At 37.0% G+C, this 25,506-nt stretch overlaps 1 protein-coding gene across 3 annotated transcripts in view; it reads right to left on the bottom strand.

Annotated features, from left to right (window-relative positions):
- The window catches only part of CWC27 (CWC27 spliceosome associated cyclophilin), a 125,081-nt gene extending 99,621 nt beyond the window's left edge, over positions 1-25,460 (bottom strand). For 2 of the 3 annotated variants that reach the window (XM_087759918.1, XM_087759919.1), the window contains exons 1-10: positions 25,197-25,460; positions 24,185-24,281; positions 23,064-23,176; positions 21,507-21,650; positions 20,666-20,764; positions 20,393-20,496; positions 19,257-19,326; positions 15,421-15,500; positions 12,122-12,155; positions 8,033-8,208 (exon numbers count right to left, since the gene is read on the bottom strand). In XM_087759918.1, the coding sequence (XP_087616044.1) occupies positions 8,033-8,208; positions 12,122-12,155; positions 15,421-15,500; positions 19,257-19,326; positions 20,393-20,496; positions 20,666-20,764; positions 21,507-21,650; positions 23,064-23,176; positions 24,185-24,281; positions 25,197-25,238 (959 nt within the window). In that variant the 5' untranslated portion in view covers positions 25,239-25,460. Of the gene's footprint in view, positions 1-3,209; positions 3,756-8,032; positions 8,209-12,121; positions 12,156-15,420; positions 15,501-19,256; positions 19,327-20,392; positions 20,497-20,665; positions 20,765-21,506; positions 21,651-23,063; positions 23,177-24,184; positions 24,282-25,196 lie in introns of those variants that run through there. The other variant, XM_087759920.1, reaches the window with a different exon arrangement.
- Between the last annotated feature and the right edge of the window lie 46 nt (positions 25,461-25,506).

Below are 25,506 nucleotides of genomic sequence, written 5' to 3'. Positions count from 1 at the left end.
TACTTTCAAGTAAGGAAGTTCTTAAAAAAAAAAAAATCAGCAACACAAAACAGGCCAAAAGAACATCTTCATTAAGTAAGAATTAGATTACAAAGTTATTGCTTAAAATAGTTGCCAATGAGACATTAAACACTGACTGGAAACACATCTATTCACTCCAGGGAACTCTGTACTAAATCCACTACTAGTGAATCACCTAAACTGCCACAGTAGCAAATTCTCCTATCAGGATTGCTGGTCAACCTGCGCTTGCTAAAGAAAACAAAAGCCACAGACAACTAATTGCCAAAATCTAGGAAGTAAAAAACAGAATAAATGTACAAAATGGGAAAAGAGTTCTTGGAGAGTAATGACTGAAAATAACCTGGAAAGCCCTAGCAACATAAGCAATCTCAGTGGAATATCAGTAAGAAGGGCTGATGTGGGCACTGTATGAATAAGTAGGGAGGTGGAAGTAAGAAAAAAAGTTGTTGCTGTCTGTATACAGCACTAATACGGCTAATAAGAGATTACTGATCAAAGCTTTTCAAAGAATGTTGAAAAACTGGAGAAGGAACAAAAAAAGCCATAAAGTGATTTGAGGACTGGAAAAAACCATCTTATTGTGAAAGACCAAAAGAACTCAATGGGTACAGCTTATCAAAAAGACAGAAAGGACTCAACTAGAATTTAAGTAGTTGAAGTAAGAGAAAATACAGCATACCTCAGTGAACTTCAGAAAAAGGTACAGCAAAAAAATTCATTGGCTACAAGCTGAACCCAGACAAATTAAAATGTAAAGCTGGATAAGGTACTGTTATGGGTAAGGTATCTAAATACTGGAATAGATTACACTCACTGACTAAATATGGACAAAACTACACTCTCTTGTATCTACAAATTATGTTTGAATGCCTTTCCTGTTCAGCTGTAGCCAAACAGTGAGCTCAATACAGGGGTAACTGGCAGTATATTATGGCATGAGATACATCTAACGGTCTCCTTTGGCATAAAACACTATTAACAAAATACCTGAATTTGCTCTATTAAAACAGTAACAGTTCTTTAGGTATAGTGAAGTTCAAAGTCAGTATAAAGAGAGTTTGTACTCAAGAACTTAAAAGCCAGTCCTGTTAAAGTATGATTTCTATTTCCTGGTGCTAAACTGAAAAGCAAGGAGACAAGCTGTTTTTCTGGACAAGGCCTGACAGCAACAGTTACACCTGCTTTAAGAAAATGATAGTAGGATTAGAAATATAGTTAATAAATTGGAAATAGTAATTATTGTGAAGAAATAGTATCACAGTTCTATATAGAAATAGATAAACTTCACATTCCAAAGTGAATAAGTAGCTCTAAGTATATGGTATTCACATCACATTGCCACTACTTACAAACACAAAACATTCACAGAAAAGTATAACAGTAGCTTCCTGACCACAAGATAAGATACTCTGGGTTAAGTTTAAGTAAGTAGAAGCATAAATAAAATACCTAAATACATATACATGTAACTTAAAAACAACTGGGAAAAAAAAACAACTAAAGAGCTGCTGGACTTGTTATTCCAGACCTCAGCAGAGTCAGAGGAAAGCTGGGGGGGTGGGTAGGAATCTAAAAAAGTTTAAAAGAAGAATAAAACAGATCACAGAAGCATTCAGGTCAAAAGGAACCTCAGAAACTCATCTACTCTAGCCTCATGCTCAAACCAGATGACTTCCACTGCTCTCCCCTCATCTTGTCTTTGCTAAATCCATGCCGACTATTTCCAATCACCTTCTCCTTCATGTACCCAGAAATAGCTTCCAAGAGTACCTAACCCATGATTTGCCCAAGGACCAAAGTGAGGCTAACCGGATCATCCCTATGATGATTGCCTTTTTTGAAAATGGGTGCAAAATCTGCAACATCCTCCTGTCAGAGGATTTCCACAGTGTTTCAAAGATTACAGACAGCAGCCTTGAAATGACATCAGCCACCTTGCAAGGAAAATTATAGACAGCAGACTTGTACGACATCAGTCTCAGCCCCTTGAAGACATTCTATAGATGCACAGAAATGTAACTGTTATAAATAACAAAGAAGTTACAGATCTTCAACAACTAACAGAATGACAAGAATTCTTCCACTGTAGAATTACGTGAGTCTTCAAAATTATTTTTATTTCTTTTTATTATAATGCTTGCATTTTAAGCACAAGGTAACAAGTGCACAGTAAATGCATTTAGGCAAAACATTCTACCATATATTATTAAGGAACAAAAAATATCCAATTTTTCATTTAAACAATTGCACATTTACAAAGAGAAAAAGAAGCTTTGATTTAAAGGTCTTTTAAAAGACTTCCATGAGATCACACATAAAATTACCTTTTGCTGTTCTACACCACAGTACTATGAGAGCACTTTAGGAATGCAATCTTGCATGCTCAGTGTATCAATGTTCATTCACATGCTAAGAAATGGTTATGATGTCTTAACTATATGCAATTTTTACTGCACAGTCTGAAATGGACTTAGCATGAACTTGAGCATGTCCGCCTAGCATTACTAAATATTTTTATTACTGTTGTGCCTAGATGACAAAATGACAGTGGGGATGCAAGTCATTTGACCAAGTGCAGATAACTGTAAGGAAACTAGTTATGTCATCTTGTCCTTTAACTAATGGAGAAAAATAAGTCAGAGGAATTACACCTTAAAAAGTGTTATAGACTTCTGCTTTGAGGTTGAAGCAAGTAATTTCTTATATACACACACAGCAGATGTCTAAAGCTTCATGAGATGGTTTATTTTACCCATGACAAGCAACATGCATGTAAGAAAAACTAGGAAAGCAAAGGAGTTTCAATATAGCTACTTTTAATTACAACAGTAGTTAATAGTAACTACTACTATTACTATTCATCTCCTTACGATAGTCAGAGATGGCTTACAAGCCAAAAGAAACACGATTACTTAGTTCAACTGCAATTCATAGGATTATTAGGAGAAAAATATACAACAGGAAATATAAACACAGAGTTAAATTTAAGTGATGCTAACTACTCAAAAAGTCAGCTTTTCATCCTCAGTAGTTTAGCTATTCTAGACACCTATTTCATATTACTATTTAATAGCACATCCATTATACAGACACAACTGAAATTGTACAGTCAACTGTATTCTACTTGCATGAAATTTAAAAGCTGGTAACCAGAAATGTTTAGCATCCGAGCTCCACCTACAGGATGAAAACAAATGTAAAACCAATATTTTTAATTGCCAAACTACAAGAGGACTGTTTACTCTGAAGCCTTCAAATGATCACCTCAAGCCACTGCCATTTTACAAACTTGATGTAGTGCTGATAAATTGGATTACTATTGCAATGACAGCAAACATTTCTTCTATCTGTACACATTCCTTCATGTAAACAGCTGTTCTATATTTTGAAGTTTAGGTTTAAGCTTTCTAATAAAAAACAACAGACCTGTTGAATTTCTCTAACAACTTGCCAGAATAAGTGAGAAATTCTTTTTCCCCAGGTTTCTTAATACAAAATTGAAGTGTGTCCCAAATTATTTTTTAGAACATATACAAAAGGTTCAAATGCACACTGAAATGACTAAAATTAACTTCACCATTTGAGCACTCCAAGTATGATTGCATTTAGAAGTGGTATCGGATGTCAATATCATGAATTTGAGAAGGTGTCCATTGTTTCCATATTGTTTCTCTGAAACAGATGTGCAAACTTCTGACTTCACAAATGGATTTGTATTAAAAGAAACAGAACTGATAAAAATGAATACAGATTTGTAGAAAGTCATGCATGTTAAAAGACAGTACTCTGAAAAAAATATTTTTAGAAGTTCAATTATTCTATTAGCACATTTAAATATCTGATGAGACGAACAATTCTGACAGATATCAGATGTTTCTTGACCCTCTGATATGTTAGTAGACATTACCCTTCAAGCTAAGTATGGTAGATCCAACTTTTTGTTTGATATGTGCATCTCCCACATCTCTGCCTGCTCTGATCAACACACACATGGACTACAGTGGGTAGTGAAATCCCATGAGAATATTATCAATCATCTCCAGTACACTTACAAAAAGTCACTATTCCAGACCACGAAACTTGATAATGTTTATCTTCCTTTATCTCATCAGACCTCAGTGTTAATAATACCTTATTTACAACAAACAATACCTTACCTTTGATTTTCATGCCAAAGGATGCCAGCCAATTATTTAGAAAACAGTAAGTCTAGAAAGTGATGTTACTTGTGGTACTAAGCAGTGTCTCCCAAGGCTATGGCTCCCAACTGCTAAAAACACATCCAATAAAACCCTCTTCTGAGTTAAGATAACCCATTCGGCTATAATACTACTGTTACTGTCCTGAAAGAGCAGAATAACCACAAACATAGCACGTTCACCGTCCACATGCAGAGCCAGCAGCTTATGGAATGCCTACACAAATGCCTCTGAAAATGCGATAAAATGTCATGCAAGCTTGGGCACAGATTATCTCATTCCTACGGGTACGCTCTAGTTTTGTGTTGCCTTCATGCTACAAACTTGCTATTATACCTTAGGCAAATCTGTTTCTAACAGCCGTCCCTGTAAAACCCAACCAACAGTTAAACACATGGACAGGTTGTCGGACAGATAGGTAGGTAGTAAGTACGTACAGAGTCCAATGTCTTTTGCTATTCTAAAGATGTTATTTGGCTGCCGTGTACTTGAAGGTACTTTTTCAGAAAAAGCTTTTCTTGGAGAACTTTTAAATTTCTGAATCCTCACCTCTACTATCCAATATGGCTATCTAACACTAATCTGTATTTGCCCAGTCTCCATGATCAAGAACAGTTCATTGACTCCAAGAAGCTTACATTTATTCTGTATTGGGGAATATTATGGGTAATATCACAAACTATTAGAGTGCAGGATTAATCAATCACTGAAGGCAGAGTACTGAAAACCAGGAATGACTTCTTTCTGCAATCAGGAAACTGCTTCAGCACAATGTTTCTGCAAGATTTGAGACAGAAGGCTACTTCATATATTCTTGTCCTACATACTGACATATAACCATTTTAATTAATACAAATATTCATGTAATTTACCACTGGGATTATGCATTGATCTCAACCGTAGGACTAGTAATCAGATTTTGGGATCCAAGTTATCCATCCTCCTCCTTGATCTCAGTATACTTCCTGTGGCCCAGCTGTCTACAGCAGAGACAGTACAGCCACCAATTTCCAAAGCAGCCACACAGCACAACTTCAAAAGATGGCAGAAAGGAAAAACAGGGGATAGGTTTTTAGAAGATGTCTTGTATATGCCCTCTGAAAAAATACCTTGTTATATCTAGCACAGCCATGAAAACACAGCATTAAATTTCATCTACTGTGATTTAGGTGCTCTTATAGAGAGAAAAGAAGAATGAAAAACAGCAAGCCAATGCTCATGAAATAGAGTTTTATGCTGGTGTACGCAACACTACATGGTTCTACAAAGAGATCAGATTTCTGTATGGTTCCAAAAGAAATGCATTAACATCAGTTTACAGATCTGACCACACAAATCTTGTTGACTACATAAGTTTGCCAAAGTATGAAAGTTAGTTGCCTTGCCTGTAACTAAAAGTAAAATCATATGACAGGAAAAACTAACGCCCATTTGAATTACAGATTTTGTTTACTATATCCTTTTATGTTATTGTGCTGGATTTTTGATGTCCAATAAGCAAATGTCTTGCTTATTTATCTCCAGCTATTAAGTATATTGGGTCTTCTCTTCAGCAAACACAAAATTACGAGGAACTTTGGAAGTAACATCATCTAAGGCTGAAAAAGAACTGACTGGAACCTACTCATATTTGCTCAAATTACAAAGGCTTCTGTACTGTACCTGGTGTGCTTCTCAGATTCAAATCAATACTGGAGAAGATGTAGAAAAGGACACTGAAATTCCTGCTTAAATCCATGAATATTTTAATTTTCTGGAGCTATTATTAAGGTGGCTAATAAGAACTATTTTCTTGGCAATGTTCTCACTGCTCCAAAAAAGGCAGACATACACCAACATCTATAGTTGGTATATTTTAATATGCCAATATTAAAAGATTATCCAAAATAATGCAAGCGTTCCTACCACTCTAAAAGCATGGCCTGCTTCTGAACATATAGGCCACACAGAGTTATAAATACTGCCTCATATGGAATGCTCAAAACTTACTAATCTTTTTTTTTTTTTAAATCTTATCAAATTCTTTCAGTAAAAATAGTCAGATCGATATCCATCAAGTTGCAAGTGTCAGGGTGTGATTTCCCTTTTCTCTTAATGATTAGTTTTGTTTTACCGTTAAGATAATGATCAAATGCCCACCATAGCTGACAACAGCCCCTTCTTCAATAAGATATAGTTGTTTTTATTTTTAGTGGGTATATATAGTCATATAAAACGAGAATAATCTGCAAGGGGTGCAAGTCAGATAAGTGAATTTTGGATTACTGTAAAACAACTGATTTTGTTTCAGTTATTCTTTCTATTTTCCAACCAAAGTTTCAATATGTATTTTATCTCAAAGTGCATTATTATTACACCAAATTTATCTTCATGTGTCTTGACCCAAAGGCTTTACTTCCCAGTTATTAATAGGAATGGTAATTGCTACGGAACTTGTGAAGCATTTTATTGACTACCAGGTATTCTTTTGTTATAAAAAGACTGTCCTGGATTCTTCCATGTTGGCAATATACCTTGGCCATTACATATAAAACCACATCTGCAGTGAGGGTAAACAGGAAAAAGAAAAAAAAAAAAAAAGAAAAAATGGGAAAAAAAAAGAAAACACACACAAAAAAGAAACAAAATTTAAAAAAAGATGAAAAAAAGAGAAGAGGAGGAATGGTTCAGTTCAGAGGAAACTGTTGTGGGAGAGAACCTAAGACAGCCGCTACAGACACAAAATTTAGTATAGGCAAAGCCTGAATAATTTCATCACGCAGTTATTTATGACAACTGTGCAGAGTTAGAGTACAACATCTAAATTACCTTTTTGATGCTTCCTCCTCCTACCCCCAAGTAAGTTTCACTGAATAAGTAAATTTACACATTGAATTTTATAAGTGCAAAGACTTAATTGTTCGGTAAGTTCTGGAGCCCATGTTTACTGAAATACTGGACAATAATTCCTCGTAAGCTTGCCATCACTACACATCACTTGCATACGTGACGAATGTTTTTATGCAATATAAATATTAGGCAGAAATTCCCAAACCAACTCTGGAAGAAAGACTGCCAAGACACAAGGTTACAAGAAAACAGATTAACTCACTGAGAATTGAGTGCTAATCAGTACAGATGTTCACAAAGGCTGGCACAGCTATATTACCTGACTGGAACCCATGCTTTCATGTCTGTAAAGAGCTGAATACTGCTACAGAAACAATAATTTGTCTAGAGCTAGTTTAATAATTTGAATACAGTGTTACACTACTAAACACAGACTTATTCCAACTCTCTAAAAACAGCACTAGATAGTATTTAAAAACTGATGTATCAATTGCAGTATTGAAAAACTGGTACACTGTAAGAATACCTACTGTGTTAAATCAGACTTTAATGGGTGACTAAGAAGCATTTCCTTTCGGTAAAGTCTCAGTGGTGGATGACCACCATGTGTTATCACAGATAAAGCAGCTACAAAACTCAATCTTACAACTGTGTAGAAAGACAAAGTAAAGCATGACAAATACACACAAATACTCTTCATTTGTAATGCAAGGGAAAAATAAAACTCCCATACAAGGTATCAATAAGTGCTCAGCATAACAAAATGTAACTTAACTGTTTGGCTCAAACTGCCAAATGAAACTAAGAAATGAGAACGCAATAGGCAATTTCGTCTTCCACAGCTGGAGGTGGGCAGGAGGGAATAATTTTAATGTAATACTAACCTATCAATGTAGTAACTGCAAAACTGGAATTGAGCAGAAAATCTAACTGTAAACAAGACGAAGGGAAAAAAAAAAACAAACCAGCATGATACTTACCTGCGACTAGTTGTTTTCTTTTCTGTCTTAGTTTCTTCCTCTTGAAGTTGCTGTTTAGCATTTTCACTTGTATCGATTTTCAACTTCTTGGCAATGCGTTCTTTTATTTGAAATCTCTCATTGCTAGCAGCTTCATCTTCTACGCTATCAGCATCTTCATCATGTTCTTCTTCCTCCTTTATTGATTTAAAATGATAAAACTTCTCCTTTAGTGTTTTTTTTTTTTAACTACAGAATGTTGAATATGTAAAGTTTTTCTTACAAAGATAATTCCTTACAAAAAAAAACCCAAAACTTCATTTCAAAACAAACTTTTCAAACAGGTATCTCCTTATTTGCTTCAGAGGGAATAACACATTAGAAATATGATAATTAAATATTTTTTCATACACAAATTACATCTTTTTTTGTATGGCTTTAAAAACTAAAACAGTCCATTCTAGACTGTAAATGCTTACAGGTCTGCAGAAGACCTCATAGCAATGTGATATTAGTCTGGTCATTGCTCATGAATCCAAAATTTGATCAAGGCAATACATTAAATATTTCCTTCATTTTCCACTAAAAGAAAACCAAAACTTTTTCAGAACTTCCTGCCACAGGGCTACATTACAGTCATGATGGGATGGAAGAGGTTTGTCCATTAGTCTCCCTGAGAGAATTCACAAATTCCACATTGATCAAAAGAGGCTGTAGAATCAATCATCCCAACTTGCTATAGAGGTACTATGCTTCCAGGCCTAGCAGAGGAAGGCAAAAGGGCATAAACTACCTTGGTTCAAAGACATTTGGAAGAATAAATAAGTCATTCCTCTCAGTAATGAAGAAGCAGCCTGACTAGACCAAAGGATCTAAGTTTGACTACTTCCTTGAAGAAGGAAGCTTGTATGAATCTTAATGGAAGGATGCCAGTTCAAAGACTAGATGGCACATCTTTTTATATTTATTTTGTAGTGATGCTAATTAGCTGAAGAAAAAGCATAAGTTGCTATGTGATTGCAATTTTAACCACACAGAGAGAAAGGACAGACTTAGAAATGGTATTCCAGAGGACTGTACTGTATCCAGGAGACTACCACAATGTCAGCACTTGGAGAGGAACACTCTAAACACAGTGTACATGTCTTGGGTGTGTCTGACAGGTAAGAGGAAGAACAGCGTGAAGACCATGTCCATAAACACGAAGGAGGAGAGGGGAGAAAAATAAAAGCAGCAAGAGGTACAATTTTGGGAATAGAAGAGAAAAACGAAGAGCTCGATTTCAGATGTTGTATCTGAGGCACTGTTTAGGAATCTTCAGACTACCATGCTTAGATTTTAGATTTAGACAAGAGAAGACCAGTCAGGAATAAAAAAATGAATCTGTGAATATTCAGCACAGTAAAATAGCTCAGTATTTTGCCAATGAAATAACTGAAAGGTTGTTGTGGGGGTTTTGTCTGTTCTTTTTACATAGGGGAAAGAGAAAAGTGGAACAGGATCAGAATTTCATTTATTGTTTGACAGAGATAATGAACTTTCCAAAGGATTTGCTTACTTGATAAATTACCAGGGGGAAGGGATGACAACAGACCTCAATGGCAGGGGGCAGAATCCAGAAAATGAACATGACAGGACTGTGTTCAAGGTGTTTAACAGTTAAGGATAAAGACTCCTGGTGGAGATTTGGCTACAGCAAGAGCATTTCACTGAAACATGAAGAGTTGCATAGGAGAATTTCTAGAATAAAAATGGACAACTCTAGACAAATTGCAATTGCTAAGTAGTAAGCTAATTAAAAATTCCAGAAATCTGAGTAACAGAAAGGGGGTTTCATGAATGGTATTTTAAAATGGGAGAGGCAAAACGCTTCAACTTATTCAACTCAGCCGAATCACCTACTTCCCAAACCTTCCATTCCCCTCACTCTGCATAGGATTTCACCAATTTTCTTCTAGAAAAACACTGACAAAATAGGATATAACCTTCCTTCCTGCAACTCTACTCTTCTCCTGCCCAGTCTCCTCCTTCAGTCCCTCTTCTGTCTCATTAACTCCATCTCATCTCATATCTTTTCGACACTCATTTTTCTGAATTCTCATTACCAACTAACAGATTTAACACATTTCCACCCAAAGTGGGCTACATGACAACTCAGGAGGGAAGTGGCTGTTCAGTTGGATGATGGTGTTCCCCTAGTGACACAGAAATGCAAAACTGCCTCCCTGGAAGCTGTACTAGTTTTTGCTGCTCTTGTTAGCTGGGTGGAGTTGCCCTATTCTTCTCTTCGTTCTGGAAATAAAAATGTAATGAGAGATTTTGTGTCAGAACGACTAATGGCTACTGTATGTAATACGATTTAGCCGTTTGAGAAGACTACTGAATTGGAGGGTGGTTATCAAGCTTTATCTGTCCATAGTACTACACAAAACTTACTGTTCAGTAACTAACTGACAAATAGGGAGATGAAAACAAGTTGTGCAGAAAGGGGAAACGGAGGAATGTCACTGTTGGGAAAAAAAAATTTCAGTCTTGTGAACACATTTCATATAATGTTTTCATTAATTAGGCACAAAAAGAGGTTTAACAAATAGCAATGAGGTACTGTTAATACAAAGGATCCGACTCTCAAAGCATGAAATGTATGACCTTGAGGACTGCAGTAAGAGAAACAGGATGATATTTTAATAGCATGAACAGCAAGGTCAGGCGCTTAGGGAATAATAACAAGAGTTCCTCTTACACGCTAGGGACTTGTTATTTGGGGGAGGTAGGGAGATCTGGAAGAATTATTTGCTCATAGGATGGCTATAAAACTACGAACACATTGCAGCCACGTAACTGCGAAAGTGATCCCGTGATGTGTTAACTGAAATAAATTCAAGAGAGATGATAAAATACTAGTACATTTTACAAGGCTCAGGTAACTGCCTGAAATGCTACATTGTAGCTAAGATCTTTCAGTGAAATGAAATCTAAGGAGAGCACCTGCAGGAAAAAAAAAAAAATAAGCCTTCTTATTTCCTACTTCATTACATTATTATAACAGCATAAATAAAAATTTAAATAAATACACTAAACATGTTCCTGTTCTATATTCCTGAATACAGTTCACTTAAAGGGCTATTTGAACATCTGAAGAATTATTAATTAGATACCATTCCCAGAACCCTTCTAACACTGTAATGCTCCTGCACAGCAGGAATTGCAAAGGAGAAGAGTCCAAGAACCTGAACTCACACTATGCTTTGTGGAAAAAACAACAGGAAACAGGGTGGAAGCAGAGTGTTTTCTTTTTTTTAGGCACAAGAATGAGATAGATTGTATCTTTCCTTCACTTCCACAGTGCATTAACTAACAGTGCAGTACCTATGCATGGTGGATAGACAGGAAAACAGTACTTTCCAGGATTCAGTTTGGAGAATAGGAGATTACGTTCCTAGTCAAATATTACATCCTTGACTCAACTGCAACTCAAAGGGGTACCCCCATGACCTATGGCTGGAGGCAAAGATATACTTCAGCTAGCAACCCTACTCTGCACTATGTATGACAATCTCTTTGTAATTAAGATAATCTCTATGTTTTGTTGAATGTTACTGCTTGGTTATTCAGATTTCATGTCTTTCAGAGGTGACAGTGTTCATCAATACAATTAAAGTGATAAATATTCACTGACATTTTGTTTCCTTGAAGAAATCTTTCCAACAGAACTCTCACTCATCCACAGATTTCCCCTTAGACATTGGAGTTGTATCATTGTTCATGACAAACCGAATTTTAACTTTTTTTTTTTTAGAAGCAATTTCAAGGATTTTATTAACGGTTTGTCACTCTGTGGTATGTAACCTCCCATATACCTTATCTACTGACTGAAATATCTGGTAAGCAGTTTTTTTAAAATGCAGTAGGTAGTATGCAGTAGTAACTCTACCCTGCTGTGAATGTTCACAATGGCCAAACCTTAGAGCTCTGAAATGGCCTCCAGCCTTTTTCTGGAAATCTGACTTCAGCTAGTTTTCAAAAACTTCAGAAGTAGCATTTGTTCCTCTAAGAAAATCTAATTCACACACAGTAAACAAACTTATTTGTAAAAAAAACGCTACTTACCTCACTCAAATCCCTTTCTTCACTTGCTGCTTCACTAAAACAAGAAAAATAGGAACTCCTTTGAAGTACCAGAGGACATTTAAAATACGGTTTAAAAAAAAACAGTTCTTAAATAAAAAATTTTGTTTGGTTAGCTACTTAAGTTAGCTACTTAGTCAACCTAGTTATTTATATCATCCTCAGCTTCATCTTAAAAGTATCAATTAATAGTATTTTCTACCATTTGACTGTCATAATCCTTTCTAGTTAGAAGTGTTTAAAAATACAGGATAAAACCACAGACTTTCATACAATGGATAAATTCTAACTGTATCTTGAGCTATCCAGACAAAGCATTAATGTATACAGTTAAAAAAAACCAAACAAACAAATAAAAAACCTCACTTAAGATGGATGTTTTTGATCTCATTGATCAAACAATTTCTAGTGTTTCATTACCAATAGCCTATATTTTGGAAAGCCTTCTTTATATAGTCATGTTCAACATGCACTATGTTGATAATTAAGCTTAACATCAAAATTATTTGTTACACAGCTACAGTTTCATGTATTAAAAAAGGAATCTATTTGCATATACTAAGCCTAACATATCCACTGTTAATTGTCACAAACTAATAATAAAGACCCGTGAAGATTTTTCCATCCCACAATTTAAAAAACAAGTTATGTTAGAGAAACAAAGCAAGGAATATTAAAAGAGTCCCCAAAGTTAAGACTCTGAGGTGCACTCTAAGCCATCAATAAGTAATCAAGGTCATCAAGGAAATCACAAATTTGTTGGAATCAATGACATTTGTTTCACTTAAAAAATTAATCCAGAAAACTCTCTGTGGACGTATTTCTTAATGGAAGATTATACTTTAAAAAAACAAAACAAAAAAAAAACAAAAAACAAAACCACATTTATAAGTATTAAAGAAAATATTTAGAATGCATCCAGGTCTGTAATTCCGATGTCAGTCCTGAACAAGTAGAAGCCACAGTAAGAGGTAGAATGACCTACCCGGGATTTGTGACATGGCTATAAAGGGAACTGCCTTACCAACCTCTGGGAGTGTTTTGAAGGGGCTACACGGGTTGTGGATGATCCCCCTGATACGTTTGACTCAAACAGAATCTCTAATCAAAGGTTTTTAGGGAAACTAAGTAGTGCTGGGGTGATGGGAAAGCCCATGCGCAAATAGGTCGTTAAAAGACAGGAAACAAAAGTTAGAAGCAAACAATTACTTCTTGCAATGGAGGAAGATCACTAGTGTATATACACAGTAGTCTGTGTTGGGGCTTGAGCTGTTCAGTGAGCTCAGTAACAAAGCAGGCAAACAACCAGGTCACTGAGTTTTATGGTAATACTAAGTTACCCAGGATAGTAAAGCCTAGAGCAGATTGAAGAATTGCAGAACGACCTGAATGATGAGACAATAAAATGACAGGCGAAATTTGAAGTAAGTAAAAGTAAAGCTATGCACATGAGGAAAAGAAGTCCTACATACAGAACAAAGAGATCTCAGCTGACCATCATTGATCATGATGTGTCCCTCAGGTGTCCGTACTGGGACCAGTACTGTTGAATATCTTCCTCAATGACACAGACAGTGGGATTGAGTACATCCTCAGCAAATCTGTAGATGACACCAAGCTGAGGGGCGTGGTTGACACGCCTGAGGGACGGGATGACATCCAGAAGGACCTGGACAAGCTCGAGAAGTGGGCCTGTGTGAACCTCAGGAGGTTCAACAAGGACAAGTGCAAAGTCCTGCACATGGGTTGGCGCAGCCCCTGGTATCAGTACAGGCTGGGATGAAGGGATTGAGAGCAGCCCTGAGGAGAAGGACTTGGGGGTACCGACAGATGAAAAGCTGGACATAAGCCAGCAACATGCTCTCGCAGCCCAGAAAGCCAACCATCTCCTGGGCTGCATCAAAAGAAGCATGGCCAGCAGGTCGAGGGAGGTGATTCTGCCCCTCTACTCTGCTCTGGTGAGACCCCACCTGGAGCGCTGCGTCCAGCTCTGGAGTCCTCAGCACAGGAAGGACATGGACCTCTTGGAGTGGGTCCAGAGGAGGGCCACAAAAATGATGAGCGATGGAGCACCTCTGCTATGAGGAAAGGCTGAGAGAGTTGGGGCTGTTCAGCCTGGAGAAGAGAAGGCTCCAGGGAGACCTTATTGTGGCCTTTCAATACCTGAAGGGAGCTTATAAGAAAGATGCGGACAAACTATTTAGTAGGGCCTGTAGTGATAGGACAAGGGGTAATGGTTTTAAACTAAAAGAGAGTAGATTCAGACTGGATATAAGGAAGAAAATTTTTACAATGAGGGTGGTGAAACACTGGAACGGGTTGCCCAGAGAGGTGGTAGATACCCCATTCCTGGAAACATTCAAGGCCAGGCTGGATGCGGCTCTGAGCAACCTGATCTAGTTGAAGATGTCCCTGCCAATTGCAGGGGGGATGAACTAGGTGACCTTTAAAGGTCCCTTTCTACCCAAACTATTCTATGATAAGCACATTCTTGGAGTTGATATATTTTCATGGAATTGACTCATCTAAATACTCAACAGCAGTTAAAAAAGAAAATCAGAAGTTAAGAAGTATTAAAAAGAAATAAAGAATAAAACAGAGACCATCTTTATGCAAGCATATAGATTTATGATTCACCTGATTTTTAATAAAAGATATTTTAGAACAGAACCAGGATTGAGAAGAGCAACAAGAATAACCAAAGGTACAGAACAACTTCTGTGTGAAGAAAAGTTGAGTAGGCTTTAAAAGTTTCAGCTAGAAAAGAGATGGCCTAAGAAGAGATTGTGGTAGAGAGGTATAAAGGGACTGACTGCTCACTGTCTCTTCCAGTACAAGAGGTAGAATTTATCAAATGAAGCCAGTAGCAGCCAGGTTCAGAACAAAAAGGGGAGGTACTTCTTCCTGCAGCAGACAGGAGGGTGTCAATGTAAACAATATTACAAAAGACTGAATAAGTATTTCGACAAGAGCTCTATTAAGGATTACTAAATAGATGAACCACATCAAACTCTGACAGTCCTCTGAGCTGGAAGTAGACGGAGGCTGGGAGACTACTCAGGTAAACATTATGCTTGCCCTGCTTTTATTCTCTGTTGGGCATCCACTGATGGCCAATGTTGGTGACAGCATAGTGGGTGACAGGAACATTTGGTCTGATCCAGCATTGCCATTCTCAATTACTTAAAGAGTAACAGACAAACAATGAGTACACACCATGCTAATCAGGCCTAACATCCTGAAAGTAAATCTGTTCTGGAAATTGGAAATCACATATTAACCTTTTGACAGCAGGAACTGAGCTTAGATGTGGATCATCCTTCAGTAGATCATGACTACTTTTACTTTTTCCCTTCATGCTCTGTTAAAAAAAAGAAAAGAAAAAAAGTATTACAAATTTCGGTGTTTGAGAGAACAGATGGTGAAGAAGGATAATGGTAAGAAAAAGAAAACTTGTTTCTTGTTAGCTTTACCTAATCAGTAAGCATAAACACTTCTAAGAGCAGAAGAACAGATAAGGCATTCCAGAAACAGGAGCATCAAACTGACCCCATGGATTTTAAAAGTATTTTTGCAATAGCAATGCACTTAATTTTAAAGGAAAGACAGAAAAAAAAAAAAGAGATTGTTTAATCATCACAATCATTACACATCATAACAATACATGGTCTAGCACATGTATACTTGAGTGAATGAAGAGGCAAGAACTTGACTTTCCAATAATGGCATATGACAAGTCGAAGCACGACCATGTACAAAGCAGTACTTATCAACTGGTAGAACACCAATTAGATCCCTAGGGGGGGAAAAAGAAATTAACAACCTTCATGCAGCAATTAACAACCATCATGTAGGAATCATCTACTGCAGCAAGCAGTCAAATAAATCTAACAACACATAAGACCTTCAGGCAGAAAGGCTACAGTAAGAAAGCATTCCCTATGCTAATCCAAAAAGTACACTTAATTTTCAGACTGAAAATTGCTGTTCCAGAAACAGTTTGTGTTGTGACCTGAATGTCTTCATTGCAGCCACATTTTATAATCCTTTCAGGAAGACAGTAGTTGTGTGGATAATAAAATCTTACTCATTTAAACACAACTTCAATTTTTTATTATGTGGAAAAAAAAAAGACTAATGCATTCAGCAACATGAAAAATTACTTCCTTCAACAAGTTGTGTGTGCGTTCAGGAGCTAGATAAAACATAAGACAAGTGCTTATCACCTTTGCAAACTGCTCCAAACAAGTACAAACAATTAAATGGGCAGTTTGGACACTGAAAGCTTCAGTTTAAACGCTAATCAACAACCAGTGGAGCACCCACTGTCAGGTCCCCAAATGCACTAACAGCCTTAGTGGCCTTGAGGAGTTTTACCTGGAGCTCCTCTGCCTATGGGCACCATTTCAGCTCAGGCCTGAGAATCCACTTACTGCCTGAGCTATGTCAGAGGCGTAACTGTGTCTAACCCCATCTTCTGGATAGGCCTGTTGGAGCCCCATTGCAGACTTGTCTCCAGCCCTGTCTCTTTCTGCTCCTGACCGGACTCTGAATGGGGACCTTGATCTTGGTCATTGCTTGCCGTGTCCAGGACTGTTGATGGACCCTGTTACCAGCAACCAATTCTGCCTCCTGTATCCAGACCCTGTGGGATTGTGCCCATGTTGGTGAGTGCACTGCCTGTACGGGAATCACTCTTGCATCCTCACTCACCCTCCCTCATGCAGCCATTCTGCTCTTGTCACTCCTTGACACAGACTTCCCTAATCCTGTGATCTTTGCCTTCTATAACCTCCTGGAATACATAAATTTTTTTTCTAAGATTCATACTCTCTAAAATATAACTGTTTAGAGAGTCTCCTGATACAGAAGACACAACTTGACCTGTAACATTTAAAAGACACCAATGGCCCTAATCCCTTGTTTAATCTCTTTTTGAAAATATTTATACTTCTGACTTTAATCATGTTCTGTGGCATAAACGTTCCAACTTAAATTCCAAGAGGGAAAAACACTTCTTCTTTGTATATTTATTTGCTCGCTTGTGTCTCAACTTTCATATTGTAAGAAATAGGGCATAATCGTTCTCATCTTTCCCTCCCTCTCTCCCTTTTTTTTAATTTTAAAGTTACCATGATCCATATCCCCAGTTATCCTTCTTGCCCTTCTTTGTACAGTCTCAGGGACAAGAATCTGGTGATGCATTGCAGCAAAGGTAAAATATATTCCCTCACTTAGACGAAGTGTAGTGCAAGCTGAACAAGTCCAGAGCAGAAAATTGTTCATAATGGGGAAAATGGAGAATAGACGTAGGGAGACATTCTTAAATTCAGTACTTACTTGGTTACTATGATGTGACTAAGACAAGAATTCCTATTTTTCACATGTAAACATGAAACCATTAAATAATGTAAAAATTTCATCCTGATACACAGTGTTTTCCTTTACTCTTTACACAATTTTAGCCTCAGCCTCACTGCACTAAAAATTAATAGAAAATGTTCCTTTTTTTTTTTTCCCCTTTTCCCAGATCTGTTAGAGGATTCGTCAGTTACTTGCAGACTTTCCTCTCAACCTCAGTCATTATTTAAGTATACCCTTTTTATGTTGAAACAAGCAAGACTTACTGCATCTAGCAATCAAAAAAAGTTCACAGTTAGATTCTGAATTTGTCGATGTCAACGAATCCCATTAACTCTGACTTCCAATTTTTCTTATGGAAAACAGAGAATGAAAGTTGGTGTTGAAGTTCACATACTTCAACTTAATCAAGATTAAAAACTATAGAGATACTGATCTAAACCTATTAGAAACAAGCAATGAGGTTTGGAAAAAAGTTTCATTCTCTTGTAAAGAATGAATAGAAATTCCTCATAAACAGTTGATTTGGTTATTTTCCCAGCTACAGCTAGTCCAGAATTTAGTCAGGACAAATATGAGGATGAGATTTTAAGGCTGAATTGAAGACAGCATGACAACACTGAAACTGGGCTTGTCATGAAAGAGGTGTTCTATTTACATAATTTTAAACTGAAAAGCAAATATTTGGCATGAAAGGGAAGAAAATCAAAGCAACTGAGTTAAAGGCAATATTAAAAAACAGACATATACCAAGAAGAGAACTGCAGATGAGCATGTTAAAAAATGTGTAGTTATGTACTACATTTACATGTATAGAGCATGTAAAAAAGTATAGTTAGTCTGACTGGTAAGTTGAAACAGGAAAGAAAAATAGTTAAAACTACTGTTGTAATACACTTCTACTATCATCCTTAGCAATACCATCTCACTGTAACATTGTCCATCATTATTCACTGTTGCCTTTTGTATTTTAACTAAATCCTGAGGACTAAGGATCATTTTTTCACTTATGTGGTACAGGACTCAGCACCATCTAGTCTGACGACTAACTGAAGCAGGTAGGTACCCGAACCGTACAAATAAGTGAGAAAGCCTAGGGCTCTAGAGAAATAATTTGGTCAGCAGTAGAAATAAGAATGACAACTTATTAAAGAAATTTTTAAATTAACCTTATTTAAGTGGCAAAGTCAGATAAGGAAATGTTAGATCAAAGACTAGCTATGCAACCCTAGTTCTGTGAACGTGGACAATTCACAATAGTGCAATATTTAATTATGATAATGCACTATTTTCCCCACAATAATCCCACCTCATTTTGCACACAGAATGGATATACTTAAGAAAATGGAGCTAAGAATGCACTGGCAATGAACAAGTTGAACTATTTCAAACCTCAAGTATTTTACCATCAAATCACACTTTTATAATTAAGGAAGTGAGGAAGAATAAAGTACCTATCAACTCCATGAATTTTAAACAGCAGACATAGATCTATGCTATGAAGTATGAAACTTTGTTTATGGAAATGTAAAAATATCACGTAGTAACTGAAGGCACCTTCAAACTTACAGAAGTTAAAAACCTCTGTTTTTTCAACATGTTAAAATAGTAGAATGGTAAGAACTGAAGTAATTCTAGTATTATTGTTCAAAACTCAAATATAAGAAGAAGATTAAGAACTTTAAAGCTTTTCACAAACATGCAGAAAAGGTAGTTTTAACTTGAAAAGAAAAATGGGGATTGTTTGGTACAGTACCTGACTAACTCTATTGACTTCCTCCTCCTCTTCTTCAGCTTCTTCCCCAAAGGAAAGCAGGTTAAAATTTCTTTAAGAGAGAAAATAAATTTTCTAGTAAAACATTAAATACTGTCTTATTAACATTCCATAAACTTTAACAATATTCCTTTCATATTGTATGCAATTTTTTTTAAAACTTTTTGTCCTGCTAAATGTACCAATTTCAAACAACTACAACATGTTGTTTTGCAAAAAAACATGAATATTTAGAGAAGCATACTCTTATATTCCTGAGACAAAAGTCAGGATAGCTAAGCATCACTTAGAAAATGGTAAGACGGAATTTAAGAAATTCAGGCTTGACTAACTTTCACAGACTTTTAAATGTTGACAGTTCTGAAAACAGAGCAGTTGCATTTTTTCAATTTTTTTTTCCCCAACAGAGCAACATTCAAGTGCCAAACAAAATTTTCAAGATATGACAGCTCCGAAAGGCGTCAAATGGACACACATTCACAGGATGTAATTAAAAGAAATAATGATCCTTTATTTTTTTTTCCCAAAATCAATTGTTTACACTATGTCGGAACCAGTCAGTTGCTGTGGACATGTTTATTTCTGTCCAACAGAACTGACAGCATACACACACTTTAGATCTCCTATTACTTTTCATTGCATGTTTATAACTACCAAATCTAATTCACAGAAACTGAAGTTTCCAATATCAAAATGCCTGCCTTTTGCTAAGTATTTTAGTGGGAGAGAAATGGTAGCTGATAAAACAAGTTCAAAAACCTCCAACAACTGAGCTATGACCTAGTTACTTGTACATATTAACTTGTCATCTCAGTCACAAAAGTCACATTCTTGCTCACAGGAAAGGCTTAAGCTACCTTTCACCCCTCTTTTACAACAAACTATCAGCATGCATGAAACTCATGCAGCTCAGCTGATGCATAGTAACCACTTCAGTCAGAGAAACTAGATTTGTACGATCTCTTCAGAAACAGGGAAGTAGATTTTGCTAAGATTAGAGAACATTCCTCTGTGCATTTTGGTAAAGCCTTGTGTTTCAAAAGCAGGAATAGAAAATTACCAAGCTGCAAATTAAAGGTGAAAGAAAATTAACGACCGCTTATGTTGCATATATTTACTTTGTGCCTTTTACTTTGGACTTTTTAGTTTCTTCTTCTGGTTTGTCCTTCTTCAGTTTTCTATTCGGTCTTGGAACAATGTCATCAAAAGGATTAAACAAAACCTGTTAAAAAAGTAATATTTTAGACACATCTTTAATAAGTATTTTAATTAAATTATTCAATATTTTAACACAATATATAAAAAGACATGCCAAGTTTTAGAACAGAGTTTTCTGAATGCTATGAAAAAAATAATTTAAAATTTCAAATTTCAAACCAGCATATACTCACCTCACTACTTCTTATTTTGTGTGGACTGAGAGGTCTCTCTTCCTTGTCAACTTCTACTTCAGCCAGGCGCAACATGTTATATATCGTATCCCCTGTTACCTGCCAAATTTATAAAAAAGGTTTGAAAGTCCTTGCCTAAAGTTTTTGTTACTTGTTCTGCAAAATGCAAGGCAACTATTATGTAAAGAATTTTGAAAATACAAATGATACAGGAAATACTGTAAGCATGTAAGGCTTCTAAAAGACAGCAAGTACAATGTACAAAGGTTTGTGGGGTTTTTTTTAATTTAACAGACTAAGTTGAAGGACTACAGGTAGCTAAACCTGCATTTTTGAGAGCGTATGCAGGGGAAGATGTCAAATTCTTACTGTGAGCTGTGAAACGGGAAAACAAAAGACACCATGAAATAAAAAACCAGTTGGTTTATTTTCTTTCAAGTAAATCATGAGAGTGGTAAACTCATCTTATGTTTTTCATTTTTCTGATTCTTCTCGGATAATTAGAATTTACAAACAGAGTTTTCTAAAATGTCACTAGTATTAGATGAACTGATTAATAAGACAGAGCCATAATAATATTAGTAAGATTACTCAAAGGAAGCACAACACGAAAATATAATTTAGAAGAATAGCAACAGCAATGTAGATAATTACGGGAACAACCTATGGAAACATTCCTACCAGACATGGGAAACAAAGAGAGCACAGACAGCTTAGAAAGCAATGAAACAGATTTCAAATGTACGTAGCGGCAAACACCACTAAAATAGCCTTTGAATACAGAGAAACTTATAGTAGCTTCTGTCAAACTCAAACTGGGACTCTAGTCCGTGTAGCAGACCTTTCCAAAGATTGTGTGCTTGTTATTAAGTTCATCTGCACGACCCAGCGTAAAGAAAAATTGACTCCCATTATCATGGGGCCCAGCATTTGCCATAGCAACAAGACCTCTTCGATTAAATCGCAATCGTGAGTGGAACTCATCCTGGCAAAGACAGAAGAGAAAAGAACATGATTTAAGTATGTAACTATTTCTTCCACTTCTTTAACTATGGCTTATTTACATCAATATGCACACACAGAAAATATGCTGTTAATTTTCTTTTAAATTCAGATAGTAATAAAACCAGTCTTTTGAAGCTTAATGCCGCAATTGTATTTAAAAGCTTCTGTTTGCAGCAGCAAAGATTATTTTTAGTTAATATTTTTTCTTCTTAGTGCCTATAATAATGCAAACAAGTGAATAATCTTCTTTCAAAAGAAACCACAAACACATATCCAACAAATACCGAAAGAAAAAAAAGAGAAACTAGTATATCAATAATAGAAAGACATCATTTAATAAAAACTCTAAGTTCTATCTTGTTAACTTTCTCTTTTTCCAATCATTGCCTAATAATCATTACTCATTATTTTTGCTGGAATTTATTAACGCCCCCATATTAAAAAAATACAAAGCATTTCTAAAAGTAACTAGATTTCATACATTTCTTGTAAAACTATCATTCTTGTTAACCACTGTATTTAGAGGAAAAATCCTAATTCGTGTAAAATAACTGGAAGCTCGATAAAAGCCTGTAATAGTACAGTATTACAAAAATCCATAGGAAGAACACTTTCTGGACCTTAAGACGACAAAATAGGACTACTTTCAAAGCAAAGTGAAAACGATGAGTAATATATTAACACCATGGTAGTATCACAATTCTAAACACTGCAAGATTGAGATACCACTAATTTTAAGCAGTGATGTTACTACAATATTGGTAATATTTGTTTTGTTCTGCTCAAGTACCAATCTCTCCCACAAACTTCACGTTTGTATTATATGCATGAGTCTACTCTAGCAGCAGGGAGACAGAAGGCCCAGAGACAGGCTATGCAGCTTGAGTCACGAGTTAGAGACGCCTGTCTCATCTGAAATAAAACAATCAGGCAGAACAGAACACAGCTGCTGTGCATGTGTAGCTTCACTCAGGATCAGAGCCTCCCGGTTAAGAGATGAGCCATGCCGGTATCAATAATACCAATGAACACATATACAACTTCAGAGACCTTTGCTAAATGAGATACAATGTGCGCAAACAATGTACATTTCTGCATCTGAGTTTGCCACATACCAACACCTACTCTTCACTCTTCCCTCTCCCTATGTTTCCTCACGAAGTTAATGCTAATAAGGTTATATATTTATCATAATATCAGAACAGCTAGATTTAAGAACTCTCAATTCAAAAAGACATTCAAAATCACTGAAGCAACATGTGAAAGCAATTACTGTACATATATAATGTTGCATTTCTAATACAAGGCTTGTCTTCTCACAACCTAACACAGTAGGAAGAACAACTGATAGAGAATAACCAAAAATGAATGCATAAGGTATACAGATACGTACCTTGAAGGGAGCTCCATAGATTGAATCTCCACCTGATCCAGTACCAGTGGGATCACCTCCCTGCACTATAAAGCCAGGCACTACTCTGTGAAATATCGTGTTATTGTAATATTCTAAACAAAAAAAAAAAAAAAAAGAAGATGTTATTAAATACATGTAAGTGGTCTCAAAATCAAACTTTCATATAGATTATGCAGAGATGTCCAGAGAATGAAATTCCAGAAAGCAAGTACTGTAACTGGATTCTGCTGTTTCCACTGGGTTCCCTCCTCTTCCACCTTCTTGCTCAGAGTGACTGTATCCGAGCTACAAAGTATTGCTGATGACATTTATGAAAAAAAAAAAGTGGTGTCATATGTTTCTGTTGCAAAAGGCACTGCACATCACCAACAAGATGATATTGGTGAATTGTTTTCTTTTCAGCTTTTAAGTTTTACCACCGGAATGATAACTACCAATATACGTCAATTTAAAAGGAGAGCTAAAACTACTGTTCTCTGTCCCAGCCAACATCTCACATACATCATTAGCCATATCCATACAGCAAATGACTAGCATTTTCACTCACCAGCATGGAACACAGGTGTCACCCGTTTCACCACCTACACTGTACCCAAACTGATCATTTTCACAGAATGAAATACATGGTACATTTTGCTCCCTAAGTTATCTTATTTTATCTGTCTATTAGATAAGGGTTATGAGATCATAAGAAAGCAAAAGGAATGAAAACTTAGCTTTACTTGGATGGTGATACAGAAATGAGAATTTTGGAGGATGTCCAATATTGCATCATCGCCATTTCATACATACATTAAGGAAGTAGTTATACTTTGTACAGACTTGCTGAGAATAAGCCTTCCCAAGCTTATGACATACAACTTTTCAGTGATACTACGTCATCTGCTACATTTGAGAAAACCAATAAAATTTTTACTTTTTTTCCACTGGGTTCCTTAATAACCTTGAAAAACATTGTCTGAGTGTTAGTTAATATCATCTAAATACAAATAAATTCGTTAACATATTAAAGTTGAAACATAACATCTCTATTTTACAAAAAAGGCACAGAGATTGCATATGAAGTAATTTCAACAACTCCTATCCCATTCAGTCATTACCTTCCATACAAAGCTGGATGAAATTTCGACATGCTTTTGGTGCTTCTTTTGACCATAATTCTATATCTATATCTCCTGCTGTTGTTCTCAGCAAAACCTATAAAAATATAGATAAATACACCATTAGTTTTATTGTAACTTAGTCACTGATCAAAGAATATCATTGCTAAGTTAAAAAAATACTTTTGGATTCATTATATTAGTAACAGTAGTAGACATTAAAATGTGCCAGGTAACTACTGTTAGTTCTAGATAGTATTGCCAGAACTTAAGATACAGTTTTGAATCAATATGTATAATAAGGCTTCAAGGCCAACGACCTGGTGCCTAACACATGATAAAAACTTAAATACCCTTTATCATTATTATCACTTAGCATTAAATTTAGTGAGAGATCATGATAAAATTAAGAACTCAAGATATAGTCAAGAACAGACAAAACGAAATGAAACACTTCAAGGACTGCTCTGTGTTATGCATCCCCACAGCACACGTCAGGCTTTGAGTCAGGTTACGTCTTTCAGGGCTGTATCACCTCAAACTAACTCTAACCAAACCAGCACCACAACACGGAAACCACCACTAGACGCATACAGCGCCTATCCTCCTCACCTGTCGTCGTCCCTCGCAACACACAATTTCTTCACACCCCCTCATTCAAAAGCGACTGCAGTGCACACACACCCACCCCCCGCTGAGCACGCAACCCCCCGCCCGGATACCCCCCCGCGCACGGACCGCGGCCTCCTCAGCCGCGCTCCCCACGCACCCCCCTCGCCTGCAAAGCCCGCACGGAGCGCAGCTTCCTCGCCCGCACCCCCGAGGAGCGCACCCCCCACAGCAGCAGCAGCAGCCGCCTCCCGCCCGCACCTCCTGCAGCGGCAGCAGCCGCCTCCCGCCCGCACACCGCGCACAGCCCCTCACCTACGCGGCAGCACAGCTCCCCTCCACCCGACGGCCTGGCCCGGCCTGCCCCTCGGCCGCCGTAGCCCCTGCCCCCGACGAGCCTCACCTTGCCGTTGGTGGGGGGCTCCTGGATGTAGATGTTGCTCATGGTCGGGAAAGGAGCGTCCCGGCAGGCGACCAACCGCCTGGGCTCAAGCCTCGGCTACGCTCGTCTCTAACGCTTCCTACTACCCCGAACCTCCCGCCATCTTGGGCGCCTCTATGCAGCCCAAGGAGGTGGGGGGGAGGTTGCCGAAGCCAGGAGAAAGGACGAAGGGATGAGTCCCCAGTCGGAGTCTCTACGGGAGTCACTGAGTAACAAACTCCTTTCATAAAGACCTGGAGGCTAACTCCAGACACCTGCAGTCCTTCCCCGT

This window comes from Nipponia nippon, unplaced genomic scaffold (assembly GCF_047370975.1).
Source record: "Nipponia nippon isolate SJK-2023a ecotype South Korea unplaced genomic scaffold, ASM4737097v1 scaffold_20, whole genome shotgun sequence".
Lineage (NCBI taxonomy): Eukaryota > Metazoa > Chordata > Aves > Pelecaniformes > Threskiornithidae > Nipponia > Nipponia nippon.
The sequence above is the reverse complement of the archived record's forward strand: the minus strand, read 5'-3'. Positions and strand labels throughout refer to the sequence as shown.